This window comes from Nannospalax galili, unplaced genomic scaffold (genome assembly GCF_000622305.1).
Source record: "Nannospalax galili isolate Female #2095 unplaced genomic scaffold, S.galili_v1.0 scaffold154, whole genome shotgun sequence".
Classification (NCBI taxonomy): domain Eukaryota; kingdom Metazoa; phylum Chordata; class Mammalia; order Rodentia; family Spalacidae; genus Nannospalax; species Nannospalax galili.
This window is the reverse complement of record NW_008335281.1, coordinates 2,614,083-2,636,499: the sequence shown is the minus strand read 5'-3', so window position 1 is coordinate 2,636,499 and position 22,417 is coordinate 2,614,083. Positions and strand designations below refer to the sequence as shown.

Sequence of the window (22,417 nt, the reverse complement as noted above, 5' to 3'; positions counted from 1 at the left end):
GCACACATACATACATGTAAAAATAAATCTTTGGGAACTGGAGAGAGGGTTTAGCAGTTAAGAGCACTGGCTGTTCTTGCAGAGGACTTGGGTTCGGTTCTCAGCACCCACATGGCAGCTAACACTTGTTCTTAACTCTAGTTCTGAAGGATCTGGTGCCTTCTTCTGGCCTCAGTAGAGCCTTAGTACTGATCGCATGCATGGGTACACTTATATACATGGAGGCAAACACTCATATACATATACATAAAACAAAAATAAATAAAATCTTTAAAATAAAAAAAGAAGTCTGCTAAGACCAAGAAGAAATCCCTTAAAAATTAGAAAGAAATCTAAGAGACACTGCCATCAGGAATGAAGGAATGAAAGTCTTGGTAGCTCACCACCTTGCGATCTAAGCACATGGGAAGTTGAGACAAGAGAATTTTCATAAGTTTGAGCGATGTGGTAGAGTCAGCGTAGCTTACAGAGTAAGATTGTCAAAAATAGGGGTTTTTTTTGCAAAAACAAAAGAAAGAAAAGAAAAAGAATATTTTGTTGTGTCAAATGCTGAGAGGCGTGTGAAGTGGCCGTGATAAATGGAGTTTGCAGTCTGGGAGTCACTATGACCCTTCCTAAAGTTGTTCTAGGGTCATGGGTACAAGCAAGGTGCCTTTTAGGAGAGTTCAGGGCAGACAATGTCAAAGAAGTGGAGACAGCAAACATTAACCATTTTAAGAAGTTTTAACTGAAAGTTGAAAATCAATAGAACAATTTTATTTTTTTAAGCAATTCTTTTTTAATATTTTATTTTTATTTTATGTGTATGAGTGTATTGCCTACATGTATGTGAGTGCACCCATGTCATGCAATGCCACGGAGGTCAGGAGAGGGCTTCGGATTCCCCTGGAACTGGAGTTAAGGATGGTTCATAGCTGCCATGTGGGTGCTGGGAATCGAACCTGGGTCCTCTGCAAGAGCAGTCAATGCTCTTAACCACTGAGCCATCTCTCCAGCCCCCGACTTTATTTTTTAATGGAGTTATAAGAATATGTTTAGCAGATAATAGAAATAACCAATATAGACAAGTAGAAGCAGAGATTGATAAAGTCACAAAGAGGAGGTTAAAATTCAAAAGCAAATTCCTTAAAAGTGACACAATTAGCTTTTGATGGGAGCAAGGAATCTATAATTATGAAGAATTTTCCCTGTATGGAAATATTTCCACCTTAAAATGCTGAGAAATTAAAGTAGGCCAGGTGGACATGTGACTCTGTTGCTCTGTGGCCATGTTTGACCTGCAAAAATACCACTTTTCTATGATCCAATCTAACATACTGTTACAGCTATAATTTCAAATATATGTAAAATAGCTTAGAATGTACAAACTGAAGCAGAGGATGAACGTATGGGTATTTTCAGTTCTCTCCCTTTCTTTAATTTTATGGAAATTTTAAGTCAAAAGTCAGAGACATATTAACTACTGCTTAACTGAACATTTCTTATTTCAGCTTGGATTGTAAGTTAAGTCATAAGACTGAACAGAACAGGCAAAAACAAAGTCAGGTCCAGTCTCTTAATCTGATGTTAGTTGAGTCCTTGTGTTCTCTTGAAGATTAAAATACCTGCGGCATACACCAAGATTCTGTTCCTTAAGATCTTTGTGAGTTAGATATAAAATCTTAGGTTAAATTCATACAATAAGATTTATCTTTCAAAATATGTCATTCATCTTAAATACATTTTCTTTTTGTCACAGGTTTATTCATATTTATCTTTCACTGTGCCATGAAGGAGAACGTGCAGAAACAGTGGAGACGCCATCTCTGCTGTGGTAGATTCCGGTTAGCAGACAACTCAGGTAAAGACATGGGTTTAAGTGGGCTGCATGTGAAGACAGTTGAAACCAGTGACATTTCCCCTTACGTCATCAGAGCAGCTCGCCCCAACGAAAGCTCTGTAGAAATGGAGCATGTGAAGATGTGTAGTTGGAATCTTAGAATATTAGGACTGGGAGAGGTCTGAGAGCATTGGAGTCCGTCCTTATACACTGTAGAAGTGAAGGACAAACTACAGGCAGGTTAAGAGTTGCTCAGGTTTGATGTCTGATTTGGCAACTCCTATCTGCAAATCTCACTACACCAGATCCACTTGCCACAAACTGGATTCTCAGTAACATCTTTGAGGTGAAGAGATTTTTCTAAACTTAAATAACATTTGAAGGAAAAAGTTACAAGTGCTTTTCACCCTTAGGATGTTGATCAAGAATATTAAATAACATACACAGGGTCAAAGTAAGAGGCTTCTCTGTCTTCTGCTTCTGATTGTTTGCATGTCAGTATCTTCTGTGAGTCTTTGAGCATATCAGGAAACCAGATATTCAGGGTAGATAAAATGATACAGTGATGGGTTTTTCAGGGAAGAGCACATTCTCTATAAAGTGATTGATAAAATGGTCTCATTTGTTTTTCAGATTGGAGTAAGACAGCTACCAATATCATCAAGAAGGGTTCTGATAACCTAGGAAAATCTTTGTCTTCAAGTTCTATTGGGTCCAACTCAACCTATCTCACATCCAAATCTAAATCCAGCTCTACCACCTATTTCAAAAGGAATAGCCACTCAGGTAAGCCATTCTGGTGCAGCTTTTACTACGGAGTTGACTTAACAGGAAGACTGATGGATTCCAGAGCTTGCTAGAAGGCTTATTTTAGATTTATCTACCTGAAGACAATACTAGTAGCTTTGTAAGTTTTATTCTTTAAGACAATTTATAACACAACTAAGTCTACATAGCTATAGTGTCACTGAGTATTATTATAACTTAAAAGTTTGGTTTGAGACACTTTTCTTTTTAAAACTATGATATTTTACTTGATTTTTAAAAATATTATTTTTATTAATTCTTTGATAATTCCATACAATTTTTACATCACTTGTACTTGCCATCTTTTTTTTCAGATCCAACACCATCTTCCTATGCTCAAATTTATTTCTTCTTTATAAAAAATGCCCATCGAGTCCAATTTGTGCTGCTTAAGTATTCTTGGATGTGGGTCCATCCCCTGAAGAGTGGTTGACCTATCTGAGGTCACACCCTTAAAGAAAACTGACTCTCCTTTTCTCAGCAGCTGATAGCCATTAGCTCCTCAGCTTCTGCTGGGACTTCATGCCCATCCCACCATGATCAGATTTTTGTCTTGCTTGAGTTTTTGCAGGTCTTACATAGGCTGTCACAAATGCTGTGAGTTTCTATGTGTAACTGCCCTGTTGTTTCTGGAAAACACCATTTTGTTGTAGTCATTCACCGTCTCTGGCTCTCACAATCTTTCTGCCCCCTCTTTTGTATTTTATTTTAAAGTGAGACTTTTATTTTAAAATGTAGACGTTGAATTGCAAGACATTTTAGGCTGGTATGAAAGCTGCCTGGCAAGTTGGTATGGTTAAGGAAGAAGCACCACCTAGGATATACATTCTGTTTAATTCCTTAACCATCAGAAGTCCCAGGGAGCAGTCATTGGCAACCACTCCCCAACTCACTGACAAAATATGAAAGAGTAGAGAACACCTTCTTCAGAAAGTCAAAAGGACTATAATAAACAATGCCTTTGTTTGTGTCCTGTTTGTTCATCACAGTCTAATGACCACATGCTTGGACGCTAAGCTTGTCCAAATAATCCTGATGACAGTTTGGAAATAAAGAATGCTTTGCAGTACTTGATAGTGAGTAGTGTGAAAGGTGTAACTTTTTAATAATTTCAAAGGGAAATAATAGGATTTCTACTTCTAACTACTAATTAAAACCTTGGCAGACAATTATAGACTCAACACTACTTTTCTAAAGATATATCTAAGAACATAACGGAAATAAATTTTTATTTATTGATCTATTTAGTTATTACACATTAGTGGAGATGAATGACATAGAAAAGACTAACATATTTGACTTTTACTAAGAAGGAGTAAGGCGTGTGAATTGTCTGTAATTGTTCAAGTGCAAAGATGTCAATTGCAAATGAACCTTATGTAAGTTTAAATCCTTGTCAGTACTTGGTGGGACAAAGGTATACTGAGGATCACTTGGGATATGCAGAAACTCATGCGTCACCTCATAGAGACCTGGTTGATTTATTTCTTGGAATTGATCTAGACATTCATGTGTTTATGGTATAGATAATTTCTCCTAAGAGCATTCCTTCAGCAAAAGTGGATCGTTCAGGTAAACGTGCTGCTTTTTTTTTGAATGCATGAATTTCTGCAAGGTAATGAGAGTCTGTGCATGGATTACGCTAAGGTTCTTGCCGCACCAGCAAAATGACTTATTCTTTATGGTACTTCTCAGCTAGCACAATGATGCTCCTGCACTGAGCTGGAATCTCTGAAATTTCTGACAGTGGGCTGTGCAGCTCTTCTCTGCATGGGGTATGCAAGCCACACCTTCTAGGAAATGTACCATGCTCAGAATGAGTGGGTCACATATCATGTAAAATGATGAAAAAAATAAGTATTTCAGAGAATATTTGTTATGTGCTAATGTGACATTTTTGCTTTTACCACTCTTTTGGATTACTGGGTATGTCATGGTACATTCATAGAAGTCATAAATGAGAAATTGTCAGTTGCAAGCTGCTTTGTGAAGATTTTTATCTGCTTGAAATTTCAACATATGTCAAATAATAGTTCATTTCTCTAACCCCTGGTTTTCAGATGCACGGCAATAATCTAAATTTTTGTTACTCATGATTTTCATACAAAAGACTTGGAATAGTATATATCTATGATATATTGTTTATATTACATATATACACACACACATGTATACATATGTATGTTCTTTGTTTGGAGTTTTATTTTATGAAAACATGAAGACCTGATAAATAGGATCGTATCTGTGGACTGGAGCTGGTCATTGTTTAAAAATACATGCCCCTATGTTGGGCGTGGTGCTGCACACCTTTCGTCCCAGCACTTGGGAGGCAGAGGCAGGCGGATATCTGTGAGTTCGTGGCCAGCCTGGTCTACATAGTGAGCTCCAAGCCAGCTGGGGCTATTGGGAGACCCTGTCTCAAAAAAGACATATATCCCTAGAAGTTGTCCAGGAAGCCAAAAGAAAAGAGTCTCACCATTTTTCTGAGGGTCTGTGATTTGCTAAAAACATCAAGCACAAATTATTCATTATTGAGATTTAAATCAGTATGAAAACCCTCAGCAGAAAACCAGTGGCTAGTGAATTTATGAACTTGAAGGAAGCACAGAATCAACCAGCTTGCTGAGAGCCTCGTGGGCGGGACCTTGGACTGTGATTCTCAAGCTTACCTCATCAGCTGGGATATGCTTCAGTCTTTCTGCCATTCCATCTGCAAATCCTCCCGTGAACCATCCTTTCTCCCCCAGGTTTCCTTTAATGTGAAGCAATACAGCTATTTCCTACTTTAGCTTTCTTTTGATTTAGTGTCTGCTGTAACACAAGGTGTCTGCTGTAACTAAGGTGAATAGCTTCCTTAGCCAGCAGGATGCCATGATGCTGACATTGACTTTGACCAGCCATTGATGAATCTCACAGGTCATTTCACACACTGGGTCCAGTGTACCCAAAACATAAAACACTTGAGGTAAATACACAATTTTGGAGCTATGGTTCCTGAAAGCAATGTCTTGGGATAGCATTTTTCTCTCACACACAATGCATGGAGGAGGTAAGATTACAGAACACTGGAAGTCACACTTTGTCCTTCGTCGTCATCCTAAATCTCTCTGATTTGGCTAATCTGAGGGTAAAAATTTTTTCCAAGTGTATTAGGAGGTGGAAGATAGGTTCTAATGATCTTCATAGAATACACAAAGATTGCCACATGTGTTTCTAGATAACAGAACCCCACCTGAGCCAGGTTTAGAGAACTTCTGGATCTAGGAGGAAATGGCATTTACATGCCTGCTGCTGAAAACTTCAGACCCTAAATTATTTAGTGGTCCTTTCTTACTATTAATTGCTCTGACACTATTGATTTTCAAATATTTCTGGTAGAGAACCTTTTCATAATTCATAAAACATGATGCTTTTGCTCTCTTCCATCCATTTCACATGCTAAAGAGGATTAGGAAATGCATTCAAAGTAGACTTCCAGGATTGTTTGATTAACTTTTACTCTCTAAAATTATTTAAATTAAGTTTTATCAAAATTTTATGACAGTGTAAAACATACATAGAAAGTACAGTGTAGTAAGTGTAGTGAGTGTAGTGAGTCTCCTTGTGCTTGTAGGCTCAGAACCAGCTATACACGCATTTTTTTTCTACCTCATATTATTCGGAAAGCACATCTTTTATATATCATTTCTTCCACAAATATCTGAACACATTTTAAGATTTTGCCTAATTTCTTCTTTTTGAAACATTCAATACATACATTTTGAAGTGATTTTTGTTGTATTATTCATTAACACTGAAAAATGTCATTTGCAAGAATATTTTCTCAAAGCAAATCACAATACAAATTATTGGAGGGCAAACTTCCATTCAGTGGATGTTAGAAATACCCACTTTGAAGGTGAAAATATGATATTTGGATGCCTCCTGTTATCTAACCTATCAAAGAATCAAGAGCTTCATTCCGTTTGTGAACTTCTTGAATGTGCAAAATAGAGTTCAGAGTACAATAGAGTGGCCCTAAGGCATCTTGCCAGCTCATCCTGCAACCTAATGTCTTTATCATTTCTTACAGACAGTGCCTCTGTGGACAAATCCTTGCCAAAATTGACCCATGCTGGTGGAGAGCAAACATCAATCATCCCTGTCCATCAGGTTATTGATAAGGTCAAGGGTTATTGTAATGCTCACTCAGATAACTTCTATAAAAATATTATCCTGTCAGACACCTTCAGCCACAGCACAAAGTTTTAATGCCATTAATATGAGAAACGAGAAATGTGAAACTCTTCAAGCAGCGAGAGCAGCGACAGTAGAAGTAAATGTGCTGTTCCGAGTTTGTTGTGAAAGCTTTGGTGAAATGAGGAATTCATCTTTCCAGTGTATTTCTTCCGTCAGGAGTTCCAGTCATCCACACAGCTCCAGTCCTGAGAACTCTGAGCGCTCAGTAGTCAGAGGAGACAGAACTGTTTAGAATGTGTAATTGAATCAGACTCACCAGAACTCCAAGGCTGGGGAGGAGACGCTGAAATTAGAGGACAAAGGAGGAACAAAATCAAGGTCAAACCATAATTTAGATCTCCTCTATCACGCCTCACAGTTGGTGTGGATGGGGCATGATTTTGATAATGGTAGTACATAAAACATACTAATTAATATTTGTGACTATTCTAAATGCCCACAGGTTCTATTCTAGTGCTATTTTCTATGCCTATAACAGTATTTTCATTTTCAATTAAATTTCAGCCTTAAATAGAAATGAATGTTATTTATTATTTGACCCAAATATTAAACATGTTATTATGACAAATATTTTACCTTCATGACCACGACCTTAAGTTGCTAAAAATATTCAAAAATTATAGGTCTATTAATGTATTATGTAAATTTATATTTCAAGATATAAAGCTTGGGGCTGGAGAGATGGCTCAGCGGTTAAGAGCACTGACTGCTCTTGCAGAGGACCCAGGTTCTATTCCCAGCACCCACATGATGGCTATGAACCGTCCTTAACTCCAGTTCCAGGGGAAATTGAAGCCCTGTTCTGACCTCCGCAGCATTGCACCACATGGGTGCACTCACATGCAGGCAATACACAAGTATGCATAAAATAAAAATAATAAATAAAATATTTTTTTAAAAAAGATATAAAGCTTAAGCATCACCAGCATCCCATGTACTTGAATTAAGTTGAGTGTGGACACTCCATTAACGTAGGCCTCCTAGTGGTCATTTGAGAACAAATCTGTTGCACCTTCCTCTCCTTCCTTCCCTGTATGTTGGACCCACAGGCCCATGAGAGGAAGGCAGTTTTATCAGGCACACCATGTGCAATACATTTCACCATTAGGAGGAGTACTTTTGAGGCTCCAGTCCTACCCTTGCTTTGATGATTTTAAGACATTTCAAATTACACAAACTGCAAAGACCTCTGACTTCCACTATTAGGAATTTTTTTGCAAGAAGTATACACTGAAACATATGGTTGTCTTAGTAAATCTAAATAATTTATATGTTTGTGGCTCTACCACTGCTAGTCTAAAAACTATTTGCACTGCATCCTCCAAATACAGTGTATAAGAGCCTAAGGGGGCTGGCAGGAGACACGATGTAGTATTTATGGATCAGGCCGCTGCATACAAGTCATTCAAAATCTTAAACAGCTTACGTAACTCCTAAACTTTCCTAAACAATGCATGTTTGGTAATGAGGGTGTAGGACACCACCTCTAATTGTTCTCGAATGATGGAGTCCTTATCTACTGACCTTGGTGCATGCTGTGCTTTACCCTTGTTTTGGGTTCTCAGGGAACTATCAGGTTTGGTGAAGCAACATCATGGTGATGACAAAAGGAGAGATTGAGGCAGAGCCAGTTTACTGGAAGGCAGAGACCAGCACTGAGCCTGGGGCATGGTCCTCTGTGCAGAAAGTGGGCCATTCTCAGCATGAGATACAGAAGGTCTCACACTCACAGGCTGTGCAACAACTGAAGGGGCCTCTCATTTTCCAGACTGCAAAAAGATGTTGATAGAATGTGGCAGTGGATCATTATTGCTATTCTGCTTTGTAGCAGCCTGGACTGCCACCCAGGGGTCCATGAGCTTTGCCCAGCTTGGTTTTCATGGAGGAGGGGATAGTTAGGATAAAGGGACAGACGCTTCGCTTCACTAGACCCAGATCCTCTTTTTAGGGCTTGTATTAGCTTATTGTGCCAGAAGTTATATATAAGTAAAACTTAATCACCAATAGTCACTGAGTATTTATACACTTCTCCCCCAAATTAGGCATTCATAGTAGATTTTAATTAGCTTTCTACCATGAGATATCTGTGCAAAGTGCATATTTAGTTGATAGTAATTATGACATTGCTTCAAAAGTGGCTTTGATTTGGATTTCTATTCATAAGAACCCAGATCTACACAAATCTTTTATTTTCATATTTGGCAACAATGTCAGCTCCACTTTAAAAATCTCCAATAACTAGGAAAGGAAAAATGAAGACGCAGCTGACTAGAAACATTTGTAAGTGGATTTACAAGACTAAGTCAAATTCTACCTTCAGTTCTAAATATGCAGCTCTCGCCTCCATTTGCCCCTTGGAAGAGTGGGGCAGGAATCCAACAGGGGAGCCACAATTCAGCCTACACCCATCTTTAAAACAATGTTAATTCAGACTCTGGTTATTCACTCCCCAACTCTCTCTTTTAACTGCATTATGTTGAGTTGTGGTTCAGAATCCTGAAATAGTCCCCAGATTTGTCACTGTTTCTTGCATTGTAAAGATTGTTGGCATAGTCTCTTCTGTACATATTTATTTATTTGTGTTCATGTCAGTTTGTTTCATATCTTCGCTTTCATTGCCTAGATTTATTGTTTTAATTAACTTCCTATTAGAGAGATTGTACATATTTTTCTAGAAAAATTGTGAAATAGTTTTCTGTAGCCATATCATTAACTATGGTGGATAAAAGTGACTGTGAGTGCAAATTAAAATTAGTAGTGAGAAACTGCTATAGCTGATTTGCGATTTTACTGAAATGGAAAATGATTTTCAAATAAATACTTATATTGTTGTGTTCCAAGTCATTTGATTTCTTTGAGTGAATGTTTCTATTTCTGACTCTCAAATAGGAAAAGATTATTTGACAACTGGAAAATAACCCTGCCACCAATTAAGCCAATGACATAGGGCTACTTTGCCAAAACACTAGGAATGAATATATGACGAAGATCCAGCTCGCTGGGATTAATGCATTCTGACGGTCTTAGAAATTTTTAGCATAATGATGCGGAGCCAAGCTTTGCGGCAGCTTAAACATAACTCAGGCTTCTTCAGGAGAAAATCTAAAACACACAAAAACAGAAACCAAAAAAAGAACAGTGTAGTGTTTTGTAGAATTTAGGGCCTGGGGTACTTTTCTCACATTTACAGTTGTTATTTCCATTGTGAGAGGCTTAGAAAATGGCCCATCTTAGCCAACCTCACTTGCATGATCAGAGAAGAACCACCCCACTTCCTTTCTCTGTGGTTACTTAGGATCGTTCCTTTCTGCAGAACCAAGGCCAGTTTGGCTCATAGCCTTCTTCAGTGAAGTTTGTGCCCAGCACTAAGTTATGAGGCTCTTTGGCACATCGCTGCACATCAGACCTTCTGAGCCAAAGTTCACAACTCAGGGCCAAGGCATGTTAAGAAAACAGGCAGGCAGTTGCTCGAGGCCCACCTACAGACCCAGGTGATCTGGTCACTTCAGAGCGTAGTAGGAGGAGTGGAGAACCAATGGGAAACACACATTTCATTGCATGCTGTCCCCATTAATAGCATTTATGAAGTCTATAGGAACTGGGCTTTATAAATACAGAACTGTGGAAGCACTTCTGTGTTTTGAGAAAAGCTGACCTCCATCTCCTTTCTCATTCCCTACCAGTCCCTCTACAGTTTCACGTCTTTCTTTTTCCCTTTCTTCCTGTCATTTCTCTTCCCTCCCTTCTTCATTTCAAGGAAAGTCATTTATGCCACACCTTTCTCTGTCTCACTCAAGAAAAAGTGCGACTAAAAGTAAAATTTTTAAAATTTTTGCATTTATAATCTACTTCTGTCAAGAAAGAAAGAAAAAATGAAGAGCACATGTTCTGTTACCACAGGCAGCGCCAATAAAAGTGACTAATTTGAACCTGATAGAACAGAAAACTCGAAGAACACCTTTGTATGCCTAAGGCTTACTGGTCATCATGTCTAATTTTTATAACAGTTGTATGAGGAAGTGCTGATATCTGCCTTCCATCTGTGAAAACTGGTATTAAAGATAAGTAACTTAAATCTAAGACCTATGTTTCCTTCTCCCTTCTCAATGCACACAGCAGCTTCCTTCTAAGAACCTATTTGTGAAGGAAGATAACCCAAGATCGGTGTTAATGCTGGCAAAGTTGGCTAGAAGCTTCTAGCTACAGACAAAATTCTGGAGTGGCACAGCTTGAGTGAGGACTTGGTTTTCGATGTTCTGCTCAATTCAAATTGGTCTCTTCTGGGGGTAAAGAAAGTCATTCCTGGAACAGAGGTTGGAACATCCAGAGTGGTAAGTGGTTATAGTTGATGTTAGCTTGATTGCAGGGTATGGAAAAGGGGTTGTAGAGCAATGGCAAAGCCAAGACCAGGCTATCATAGAAGAGCCAAAAGTCCTTGTTGGAGAGGAATGAACTTAACAGAGGCACAGAGTCTTCTGGGCAGAGAAGAAGACCAGGTCTAGTTGGGATTTAAGAAGGTGAGGAGAAAGATAAGGAGAAAGGACCAGGATGGAACTAAGAGAACACGAAGAAAATGCTGTGTAGAACTCCACTGAACAAGGCAATTTGAGGGCTGATGTCCAGAGGTCAACAGGGCTCAGGGAAGTGGTAACCCTGTCACAAGCCTCCAGAGCCTAGGCAAGCCATTTTGGTAGGAGTTAGCCCACCAAGCCTAGAGCAACAGCCACTGCCCTGGCTGTGTCATGGGATCAGAAATTGACAAAGATTTTCATGAAAAAGGTGCTATGCGAAAAAAATGGGGAAAGAGGCAGAAACTAGGAGAGCAGTTGTTTAGGGAAGTATACCCATATGGAGAGGTAGCTCGTGAAGTCTGTCTGCTTCTTGTATGTATGTAATAGAGTGTTTGGAGGCAAAACATAAGGCAGCAGATAAGAGTGGGTATTGCAGATAGTGGTCCTGCAGTTGGGGCTGATGCTGCATGGGAAACACAGGTATGACTTGGCATGGCTTGATAGCTGCTGTGGCTGGAATATGTTCCCCAGGTTTGACTTCCAGTATAACAGGGTAGGGAGGTATCTAATAATAGGTGGTTAGGAGGCTGGAGACATGGCTCATGAGTTAAGAACACATACTGCTGTTGTAAAAGACCCGAGTTTGGGTCTCAGCACTTACAACAAGTGGTTGACAACTACCTGATACTATAGTTCCAGGGGGATTCAATGCCTCTGGCCTCTGTGGACACCTGCATTCACACATACATACTGACACACAGACACGCATACATACAATTTTTAAAGTAAAATATTTTTATAAAGATAATTAGGTTAAGAGGAATCTAACCTCACAAATCACTGTCACCACTCATTACCACTTATTCTAAAAGCGAGTTCCGTCTCTTCTTGCTTTAGGATGTGCTGTCCTGCCTTTCTCCCTTCTATCATGAGATGATTCAGCATGAAGACCTTTACCAGGTACCAGGACCTTGACAGGACTTTTTAGTCTCTAGAACTATAAGAAATAAATTTATTTTCTTTATAAATCACCTAGACTGTTTATTCTATTTGAACAACACAAGACAAATGAAGACAATACCTCATTTCTTTTTAGTACTGAATAATATTCTATTGTCTGACTGTACCAATGCTTAGTTAGACCTTCACCTACTATAAAACATGTTGGCTATTTCCACATTTTGGCAATTATGAATAGAGTGCTATAATTATCCATGTTCATGTTTTTGTGTGGACATATGCTTTCAGATTCTCTGGGAAAATATCAGAGCATGATTCTGGGTTACATGATAGGAGCATATTTAGTAGTTGGATAGTTTTTTGGGTTTTTTTTTTAAGATTTACTCTTTTAGGGGCTGGAGAGGTGACTCAGCAGTTAAAAGTACTGGCTGCTCTTGCAGAGAACCCAGGTTTGGTTCCTAGCACCCACATGGAAGCTGACAGCTATCCTTAACTCCAGTTCCAATTCTAGTTCTAGTTCCAGTTCTGATGCTTTCTTCTGGCTTCTGTGGCACAGAAGGTGCCCTTCCACACATGTCTGCAAAACACTCGTACATGAAATAAAAATAAATTTAAACTTTTTATAAAGATTTACTCTTTTAAATTTGTGTGGATGTGCACGTCCACATGCATGTTCGTGGGTTCAAGTGCAGGAGTGCAGGTCAGAGACAACCTCTGGTGTCAGTCCTCAGGCACTGTCTTAGTTACTTAAATGTTACTGTGATAAAATACGCTGACCAAAACAACTTCAAAGATAGAAGGTTTATGTGGCTTATGGTTCCAGAGGGATACAGTCTCATGGTGGAAAGGCATAACAATCAGAGAAGGCATAGTTGCAAGAGAAGGAGGCTTGCTGGTCACATCGCATCCACACTCAGGAAGCAGAGTTTGAACAGGAAATTGGCTAGACTATATTATAAAGCTTCAAAGCCTGCCCCAGTGACCTCATTCCTCTAGAAAGACTCCACCTCTTAAAGATTCCATATCCCTCCCAAATGGCAACGTCAGCTGGGGACCAAATACTCAAACACCTGAGTCTAAGGGTCCGTTTCACTTTGAAATCACAGTCATCACTTTCCACCTTGTTTAAGACAAGGTCTCTCATTGGCCTGGAACTTCACCTCACAGGCCAGCTAGATCCACTTGTCTCTGCCTCCCTTCTCTTTGCTGGGATTATAGGCCTGTGCTGCTGTACCCAGATTTTTACATGGGTTCCCTGGGATCGAAACCCAGATGTTAGCTTTCAAGGCAAGAACTTTACCAGCTGAGTCATCTTCCCATCCCACAGCTGAATTTTTATAAAGTTTGAATTTGCCATGATGGCAAATTTGGCTTCATTCCTACCCATGAACTTTTAGTTCTGATTCTCAGTATCATATAACCATTGTTTCAGAATCTCTAAATTTAAATTCTTAAGAAAGATCCCTGGATTAACTCAGGTTTAATCAAGTGACTTTACTCAGTGTAAGAATATTCAGAATGAATATGGCTATGCAAGGTGACTCATTCAAGAGAAACTGTGGAGTAGAAAAAGGGAATAATCATTCACATAAGAGTTCTAGAGGGTGTTCAGTTACAATAACTGTATTATTTGGAAAAGTGACCTACTAGGACTGTTATTTAATTCATTGGGGCAATTTGGGTCACAAAGAATTGGATGTCAAGACAAGCTTAGAAATCCCAGCTTTTTATTGGGAATAAGTGAAAGCTACTAGAAACAGGTTGCATAGGAGACAGAGAGAACCTGAATGCCAAGAGCTTGGAAGAAGAGTCAGGAAGAAGCAGAGACTCAGTAAAACTCTGAAAGAGGCCCTTTCCCCTTTTTCCTTTCCCCCAGTGGGAACTCTAGCACAGAGTTTTCTCATGGAGGAACCTGTGATGGGTAGAAATGGCTGCCCTGGTACTCAAATACAGACTGAAGAATGCTTGAGAATCCAGTGTCCTCCATACCTAGCCTGCAGCAGCCCCTGAAAGCTGGGGACTGATCGTACTCAGCACAAGTTCTCTCTTGAAAGATACAAAGGAGCTATCCCCCTGACCAGCCCATGGTAGTGGAAAAAAAGTGGAATGGGATGGGAAAGATTCTTGAACAATGGAAATCAGCACAGCATAGTAGCTGAATAGTTAGAAAAACCAGATGCCTTGTAAAAAAATAATCATTACTTTGACTAGTCTACCTCCAGTTAGCATTTCTGTCTGAAAGTAATAGAGTCATTTCTTCAAATTTTTTGGTAATAGCAATAATTAATATATATTATATATGCACACAGAGAGACTGGTTTATAAAATAGATACTCAGAATCTTATAAGGACATTGTTCTCTCCAAAATAATTCCAAATAAGCACTACAAACACATAAGTTAGAAAACAATTGACTAGACTTTTGCCACGGTAACAGGGAAATCAGTTTGCAGTTATAAAGTGGGACTTTTTTCTTTTTCCTCTTATTCACAAAACCTATAAGGGATTGCCAGGAGTTGTGGCCTTCAATCTTCCAAATAACTCCCAATTCACTTGGAAATAGTTTTCATTCAAAGATCATTTTCTTTATCATCTGCTCTGTTGGTTGATATAATCTGTGTTTACTAAACAAATGCTCTTGGAGTTTGAAATGCTTTACTTGTTTTCTTCCCCTTCTTAGTTACATTTTCCCTGTCTCCCTATGCACATTTTAGACTGGAGTGGTCACATATGCCTGGACTCACAGTTGGGAGACAGGCATTTCCTTCTTTCTGGATACTTCTTAATCTAATAAGCAAGAGATGGACTCAGACAGGCTCTGAGCACTTTCTAAAACAATTATGGTGTTCAATCCTGGATTTCTTTGTGGTCACTACAAAACAGGACAAAGCAATATACCTAGCTTGTTGCTTCTTTGAAATCTTTTTAGCCCAAACCTCCATAAACCAAGCCAAGAATGGGCTGGATTCCAGAATTTAATACTTCTTTTTTTAAATGATGATGATGTTATTTCCTTAACTCCAACAAAATGAGCTGTTAAGGTTCAAGAATAATTGCTTCTGTTTAACTGCTTCATACTGTGCAAGCCAGTGAAAATGGTCTCCTGGAGGTCAGGACAGACAATGGAGGCCTGCTCTGTGTCCCTCCTGGACACAAAAGCAATGCTAGGACCCAAGGGAGATCTCAGCCTTCATTTTTCCACTCAGCTTCAAGCCTAGGGACACCCTGGGTACAGGTGACATTTCTGGAAGGGATGATTTGTTCACTTGGTCAGTAATCTAGCTTTAACTTCATATAGATACTAGGAGCCTTTCCCTTTCAATTGCTGAATTGTGTGTGTGTCTTTTCTGTGTCCGTCTGTGTTTGTCTGTGTCTATATCTGTGTCTCTGTCTGTCTGTGTTTGTGCATCTTGTCCATATAGATATTATATATCATAATATTTAACATTGTATTTGACTTCTTCAGAGAAGAAAGAGAACCAACAGGATGCATATATATATAAGTGTATATATACATATATACATATATATATGTATATATGTATACAAGTAGATTAAGCACAGTCATTCTATACATATGCAATGTGATGGTTTGGGTCTGGAATGTCACCCAGATATTTATGTAGGAAGGCTTGGTCCTGAGCTAAGGCACTGTGGGAAGATAACATTCAGGATGTAAGCCTCATTGGAAGAAGTGAGCCTTCGAAGGCTTTCTTTTATCTTTAGACTCTCTCTGCTTCCTCGCCACAATGAGAAAACTCTGTCATGTGCGTCTTCCATAATGGTCAACCTCAAAGCCACCAGGCTAGACTATCAGGGGCCGAAACTGTGAGCCAAAATAAATGTTTTATCCTTTAAGTTGATTTTCTCGGGTATTTTATCATAGTCATAGAAAGCAGATTAACACATGAAAAGATATTACTTTTTCTTTTTCATGCCCAGCCCTTATATTTACCTCTACAGTTCTTCCAAAGGTGCCCCATTAGTGTGGGAGATAGGCTTGAGCCTAGGATGAAAGTCTTATTGACAGCCCTACAGCAGGCCCAAGGCAATGGCCCGACTGCTGGAGCCACAAGGAACACCTTGTGACATTTGCTTCCATTGGCAGATCATGAGACTGATGCCTAGAGCTCACCACTCCCTAATCACCACCCTTGAGATTCTAAATTGCAACACTTAGATATTACAACAGTCAGGGTCATGTGGTTTCCAGAAATCCAGGCTCTGTAATCTAAAACCCAGTATATTAATGAGGCATCCTACCCGCTATTCGGTAATAGGATGTTGTCTGTTATGCTAATAAGGTATCCTACTTGCTGTACTGTGATAGGACGCTAAACCTGTTATGCTAATAAGTTATCTTACTTGCTGTACTGTGATTGCACCACTACTCCTATATAAGCTTGTGCCTTCCTGCAATAAACCAGATCTGTGTCACTAAACCTGGTCTCCTATGTCTAAATGCGGCTTCACTGACACAGTCTCCTCACCAGCCCTGGGGTCCGGGACCGGGCAGAAGCAGCGATGGCAAGAGGCATCACAGGGCAAGCAAAAGAGCCACCTCAGCACTGGGCAAGCAAAAGAGCAGCCTCAGCCCAGGGCGAGCAGAGGAGCAGCCTTGACACCCATAAAAACAAAGGAGTGACACCCACAAAAACAGAGGAGTGGCCACCACTGGCGGTGACCTCACATTAGAATGTTTCTTATTTGGGAAACATATTGTACTCTTTCTCTTTTAATATGCATGATAAAATATAAACTAGGTTTAAAGCATTCAGAGCTTATTTTTCTAATTTCAAATAGTTCAGCAAGCCCCTACCACATTTAGCATTCTTTAAACCAATAAAATAGATTTTCAAGGATTACAGCATGATCTCATGAGGATAATAAAATCAGTACACTAAAATTTCTTATGAGAAATGGATTCATTAAAATCTTGCAGCTTTTGATCATCCCTTTCATGAGTGCCAGACTAGTTGGTTACTTGGATCCTTTTTAACAAATGAGAAAGAATTTACAAATCCTAGAGGCAAAAATATGCTCAGAGTTTATACACCCTTAAATCTTTATCAAATGCAAAGAACAAATTACACTTAAATAGCCCTTGTCTGCTTTCAGTCAGTCTCTTGAAGATGGGGTCTCTAATGTCCAATGAGATGCTCTGCCTGATCTGGTGTCTCCTTTCTCTTACTGGAGGCCCATGGCAGGGCAGGTGCATCTGTTGCTACACTGAGTATACTGAAGCAGCTGAAGGAAGGCCCCTCCCCGCGCCATAAATACATGATACTTTGGGTCTATAAAGGCATTTGAACTGTGCACAGCTTTCCAGGGTCTGGTCCCATAACTCCATGTTAGATAAAAGTGTTTATGGAGACAGTCATCCTTAAACAAAGTAGTAATTATGTTAGAGACCAAGGAAGCAGGGTCCCTAAGCAAAAACAAGGAAACTTCAGGTAGGATCAAAGAATGGTTGGCCTGCTGCCAATCCCAGCACACAGGAGGCAGAAGCAGGGGAAACTGCTGCAGGTTCAAAGCCAGCCTGAACTATTTAGTTAGACGCTATCTCAAGCAAAGCAAAACAAAGCACCCTCAGCAAGGGCTGGAGAGATGGCTCAGTGGTCAAGAGCACTGGTTGTTCTTGCAGAGGACCTGGGTTCAATTCCCAGAACCCACATGGCTGCTGACAACTATCTGTAACTCTAGTTCCAGAGGAATCCAACACTCTCTTCTGACCATGGGCTTTGTATAACATAAGTGCACTTACATACATGCAGGTATACACTCATACACACAAAATAAAAAATAATAAATAAATTATTTTTTAAAAAAACACCTTCAGTGAGTTTCTAATGTATTTCACCTTTTATAGGTAACTTTTTAACTGATTGGTTTTTGTACTTTTATGTGTATGGGTGTATTGCCTGCATGTGTGAAGTGCACCTACATGCATGCAGTGCCCAGAGGCCAGAAGAAGGTATTGGATCCCCTGGAACTGGAGTTATGATGGTTATTAGCTGCCATCATGTGGGTGATGAGAACTTAACCCCAGGTTCTCTGAAAGAGCAGTCAGTGCTCTTAATTGCTGAGCTGTCTCTCCAGCCCTGGTAACTGTTGTATAAACAAAAGAAAAGCATTTTCTGATGACTGGCAGAAGTTACATGGAAAACTCTTCATAAGAGTTATCAATATTCCTTTTTCCTACAAAAATTTAATACATGAAACTAGGCAATATGAGATTTAGGCATCCATAAAGAATTTTCCAGATGCATGGTGTCCTTCATCATTTTGTCTGGACTTGTACGTTAGCATTCTATCTAATTTCTCACTCTATTCTCTTAGCAATCTAGTTTGTATGATGCTGGAATGTCCTTCCTCCTAAAGCATATGCCTGCTGCAGTCACTCTCAAAGTCCATGTGTTCACCTCACTCCTGTATTTCTAGTCTGGCTTACACACACACACACACACACACACACACACACACACACACCATACAACATTTTCACACATACATTGCATACGTATACACACACCACACACACAACACACACACAACACAGACATGCCCAAACACACAACACACACCATACACACATTCACACATACCACACACACATACCATACATACCATACACATACCACACACATACCACACACACATATACATACCACACACAACACACACAGATATCCACACACATGCGTGCACACACACATACTGTGGCCTTTGATTTCTCCACACTGTCATGCACACAGTGCCTAAATTGAAAACATTTTCATTTATCTGTAGGTACATACTACCTTTTGCTCCGGAGATGAAATGCAACTTGTATCCTCCTCTGACAATAATTTCTTAAGCCAATAGAGAGAAATAGTTAAGTTGTGCTCAAAACAGCTTCAGGGCCGGAATGTTGCTTAGCGGCAGAGCACTTGTTTAGAATGTATAAGGCTCTGGATTCCACCTGAGCACTGCAAACAAGCAGACAAAACTCTACACCTCAGGACTCATGCCAAGTGTTCTTGTCAGTGTCATAACTGAATTTAAAGACCCACATTCCCTTCTGATTATTTCCTAGGAAGACTCAGGGATTGGCAACCACACATCTTCAGTGTCTCGAACAGTTCCCAGTGGGCAACAAAAATGTTTTTCTTTTACTATGTTCTTATATAATTGGTATTTAGAAAGTGGAAGAGACAAAAAAGAAAACTGCACACAATATCAACAATGATTTGGGGTACATTAACTTGACCCAATAGCCTTAACATCAATGACAGAATGCATGAAATCCAGTGGTGAGTATGGGAGGGTGCTGATGGGAAAGGGGGTATAAAGGTGATTAAGATGTTCTGTATGGAATGCATATAAATTCAATACAAAAATTAATATCAATAATGATTTTGATGGCATCTCTAATCTTACATACTATGTATGACAATGGGTATTTTTGTTTAGAATTTAAACTATAAGTGGAATCTTAAGAAACAAGTGACAGGGTTCATAAAAGTGTTGTAGGCAGATGTCTCAATTTGTATGTAGCTGGGATTAATTTATGTATCCACATAGATACTCAGGGTTCAACTCAGTCACATCTAAACTGGCAGAAACTGTTGAGTCCAGAGCAGAGAAGTTCTAAACGCAACATTGAATAGGTAAGTGTACTCAATTAGAAAATCAACTTATAAAACAAAACTGTAGATTCCAGATTGTAGACAGAAGTGTCTTGGTACAAAGCAGTGGGACGACCAGCCACCCTAGAGTCCCTTTCCTCCAAAGGACTTAGGCAATATCTTTGAATTTTCCTCTGAGGGACATATTATCTTTGGCAAACAGAGATCTAAGTAATTTCCAGAATCAGTTTCAATTAAAATTTCAGTAAATAAATTGACCATAATTTATATAAACAATGCTTCAGATGTTTGGGCAATCATACATTACCTTGAATAACTCATGAAAGTTCCTACTTGTTATGTAGAAAATGAAAGCAGACATGGTTAAGAAAAACTAATAATACTATTCCATTTCCCAAGCCACATTCATTAAAATCTAGAATAAAAATAATCCCTTTTGTGATAATAATGTAACCCCACAATAAAGCATTGCTACTAATAACACTGCATGAAGTCCACAATATTGCAGCAATGACTTGCTTTGCGAGGTGCTTGCACCATGTCCAACCAGTAATAAACATTTTCCATGAAAAGGAAAATTAACTTAGAGGAAGCATAGAAAAATCAAGGTATGAGCCTGCTACCCCTGAACTACAAACTATTCCTTTGGATGAAGACGAGTTTCCATGGGGCTGGAGAGATGGCCCAGTTGTTAAGAGATCACTGGTTGCTCTTGTAGAGGACCCAGGAGGTTCAGTTCTTAGCACCCACGTGGCAGCTAACAACTGTCCCAGACTCCACTTCCAGGGGATCTGATGTTCTTTTCTCGCCTCTGCAAGTTTTCACATACATGGTGCACTCACATACATGCAGGCAAACACTCATAAATATAAAATAAAAAATAATTTTTTAAAAAAGATGAGTTTGGGGGACCTGATTTGAATGTCCTGTTCCTTGCATGGTCGTTATGGGGCTCGGTAATTCCTAGTCTGTTTCAGATGTTCTCTTGTGATCATTTCTCAAGAGTTTTCTTGTTGTTGTTGTTGGTGGTGGTGTTTTGTTTTTTTTTTTCTGATTCTCATAGGATTAGATGAAGCCCCCAAATCTCTGCCTTCGAGTAATACACAGGCCGGTGCTTTGTAGTTAGAATTCTGTCCTGTTGTGTCTCTTGATTGTCATGGTGGGGTTCATGGATTTACACTTTAGTCAAGGGTCATTGCACTGTCCACCTAATATGGACACAATGAATACACAGAATCTGAAGACTATGGGGATTATTTCCCACGAAGAGCTGTAAAGGATGCAGTTCCTGGTTTTCTTTCTTTTGGATATGTGGTTTTCTTCCTTCTGCTGGAATGGATGAAGTTGTGGGAGCCTGTTTTACCTGAGCAGGTTCAAATCAGGACATGCTTTCTGTGTATAAGTTGGTAGCCACACAAGTAGAGCCTGTTGAACACAAACCCCAATGCTGGCTGATTTCTAAGGAAATGTATTTTATACCATTCTGGCTACTATAACAAAATGCCATAAGTTGGTGGTTTATGAACAATAGAAATTTATGTCTCAAAGTTCTAGATGCCAGGAAGACCAGCAGATTGGTTACATGGTGAGGGCTCATGGGTGGCACCTTATCAGTGTCCTCACATGTGGAAGGGGCTAATGGGCTCCCTGGAGCCTGTCTTTTAGGGGCACTAGTCCGATTTATAAATCTCTTCTGTCAAACTACTTGTCTCCCAAACACCCCACCTAGTAATACCATCCATCATTTTGGAAGTGAGGAAGGATTTCATCAAGTGACTTTGGGGAGAAACATAAACATTCAGACTATGATTCCTTAATATAAGAGAATCTTTCAGCTATGGTGAAGAAAAGCATTCAGTTGATGACAGAAGAGTCCAATAATCAAAACTGGTAAGCTGGAGGTAAGCTGGAGCTACATGGGAAACCTCCATAAGGACCTAAAATTCTCCATGCCGCAACTCCAGTTAGGGATCCATATGCCTGAACTCCTTCAATCAACTTTCTTCATTAACCAACCCTGTTGATTTTTCCTGAACCTATTTTATTTATCGTGTCTGTATTAGGTGTACAGCTCAATGACACTTGAAAAAAGTGCTAATCCATGCTCCGACCCATAACGATCAAGAGACACAACATCGCGGGCATTCTAACAGGCCCTTCATGCCTTCAGCAGCGGTCCTTTCCACCAACCTCAGGAAGCCACATTCTTCACACTACGAACTGCTTTTTGATTTGAGATTTTTGTTTATGACAGTCTCACCCTGGCCTGAACTTACTATGTAGCCTACAGACTAGCCTCAAACTTGTGGCAGTCCTTCTGCCTCAGCCTCCCAAGTGGAAGTGTCTGGCTTTGAGGATTAGTTCTCTGTTCTAATATTTAATATAATTTGATCCTGTGGTACTTACTATCTATAATGTATTTACTTATTTTGTTCAATGTATTTTAGAAATCC

General features: G+C 39.5%; 1 protein-coding gene across 3 annotated transcripts in view; it reads left to right on the top strand.

Moving 5' to 3' along the window:
- Window positions 1-7,382, top strand: part of Adgrg6 (adhesion G protein-coupled receptor G6) — a 149,648-nt gene extending 142,266 nt beyond the window's left edge. For 2 of the 3 annotated variants that reach the window (XM_029561966.1, XM_008829828.3), the window contains 3 exons: window positions 1,739-1,840; window positions 2,453-2,605; window positions 6,699-7,382. In XM_029561966.1, coding sequence (XP_029417826.1) covers window positions 1,739-1,840; window positions 2,453-2,605; window positions 6,699-6,877 — 434 coding nt within the window. In that variant the 3' untranslated portion in view covers window positions 6,878-7,382. Of the gene's footprint in view, window positions 1-1,738; window positions 1,841-2,452; window positions 2,606-4,152; window positions 4,199-6,698 lie in introns of all 3 variants that reach the window. The other variant, XM_017797326.2, reaches the window with a different exon arrangement.
- The last annotated feature ends 15,035 nt before the right edge of the window (window positions 7,383-22,417 follow it).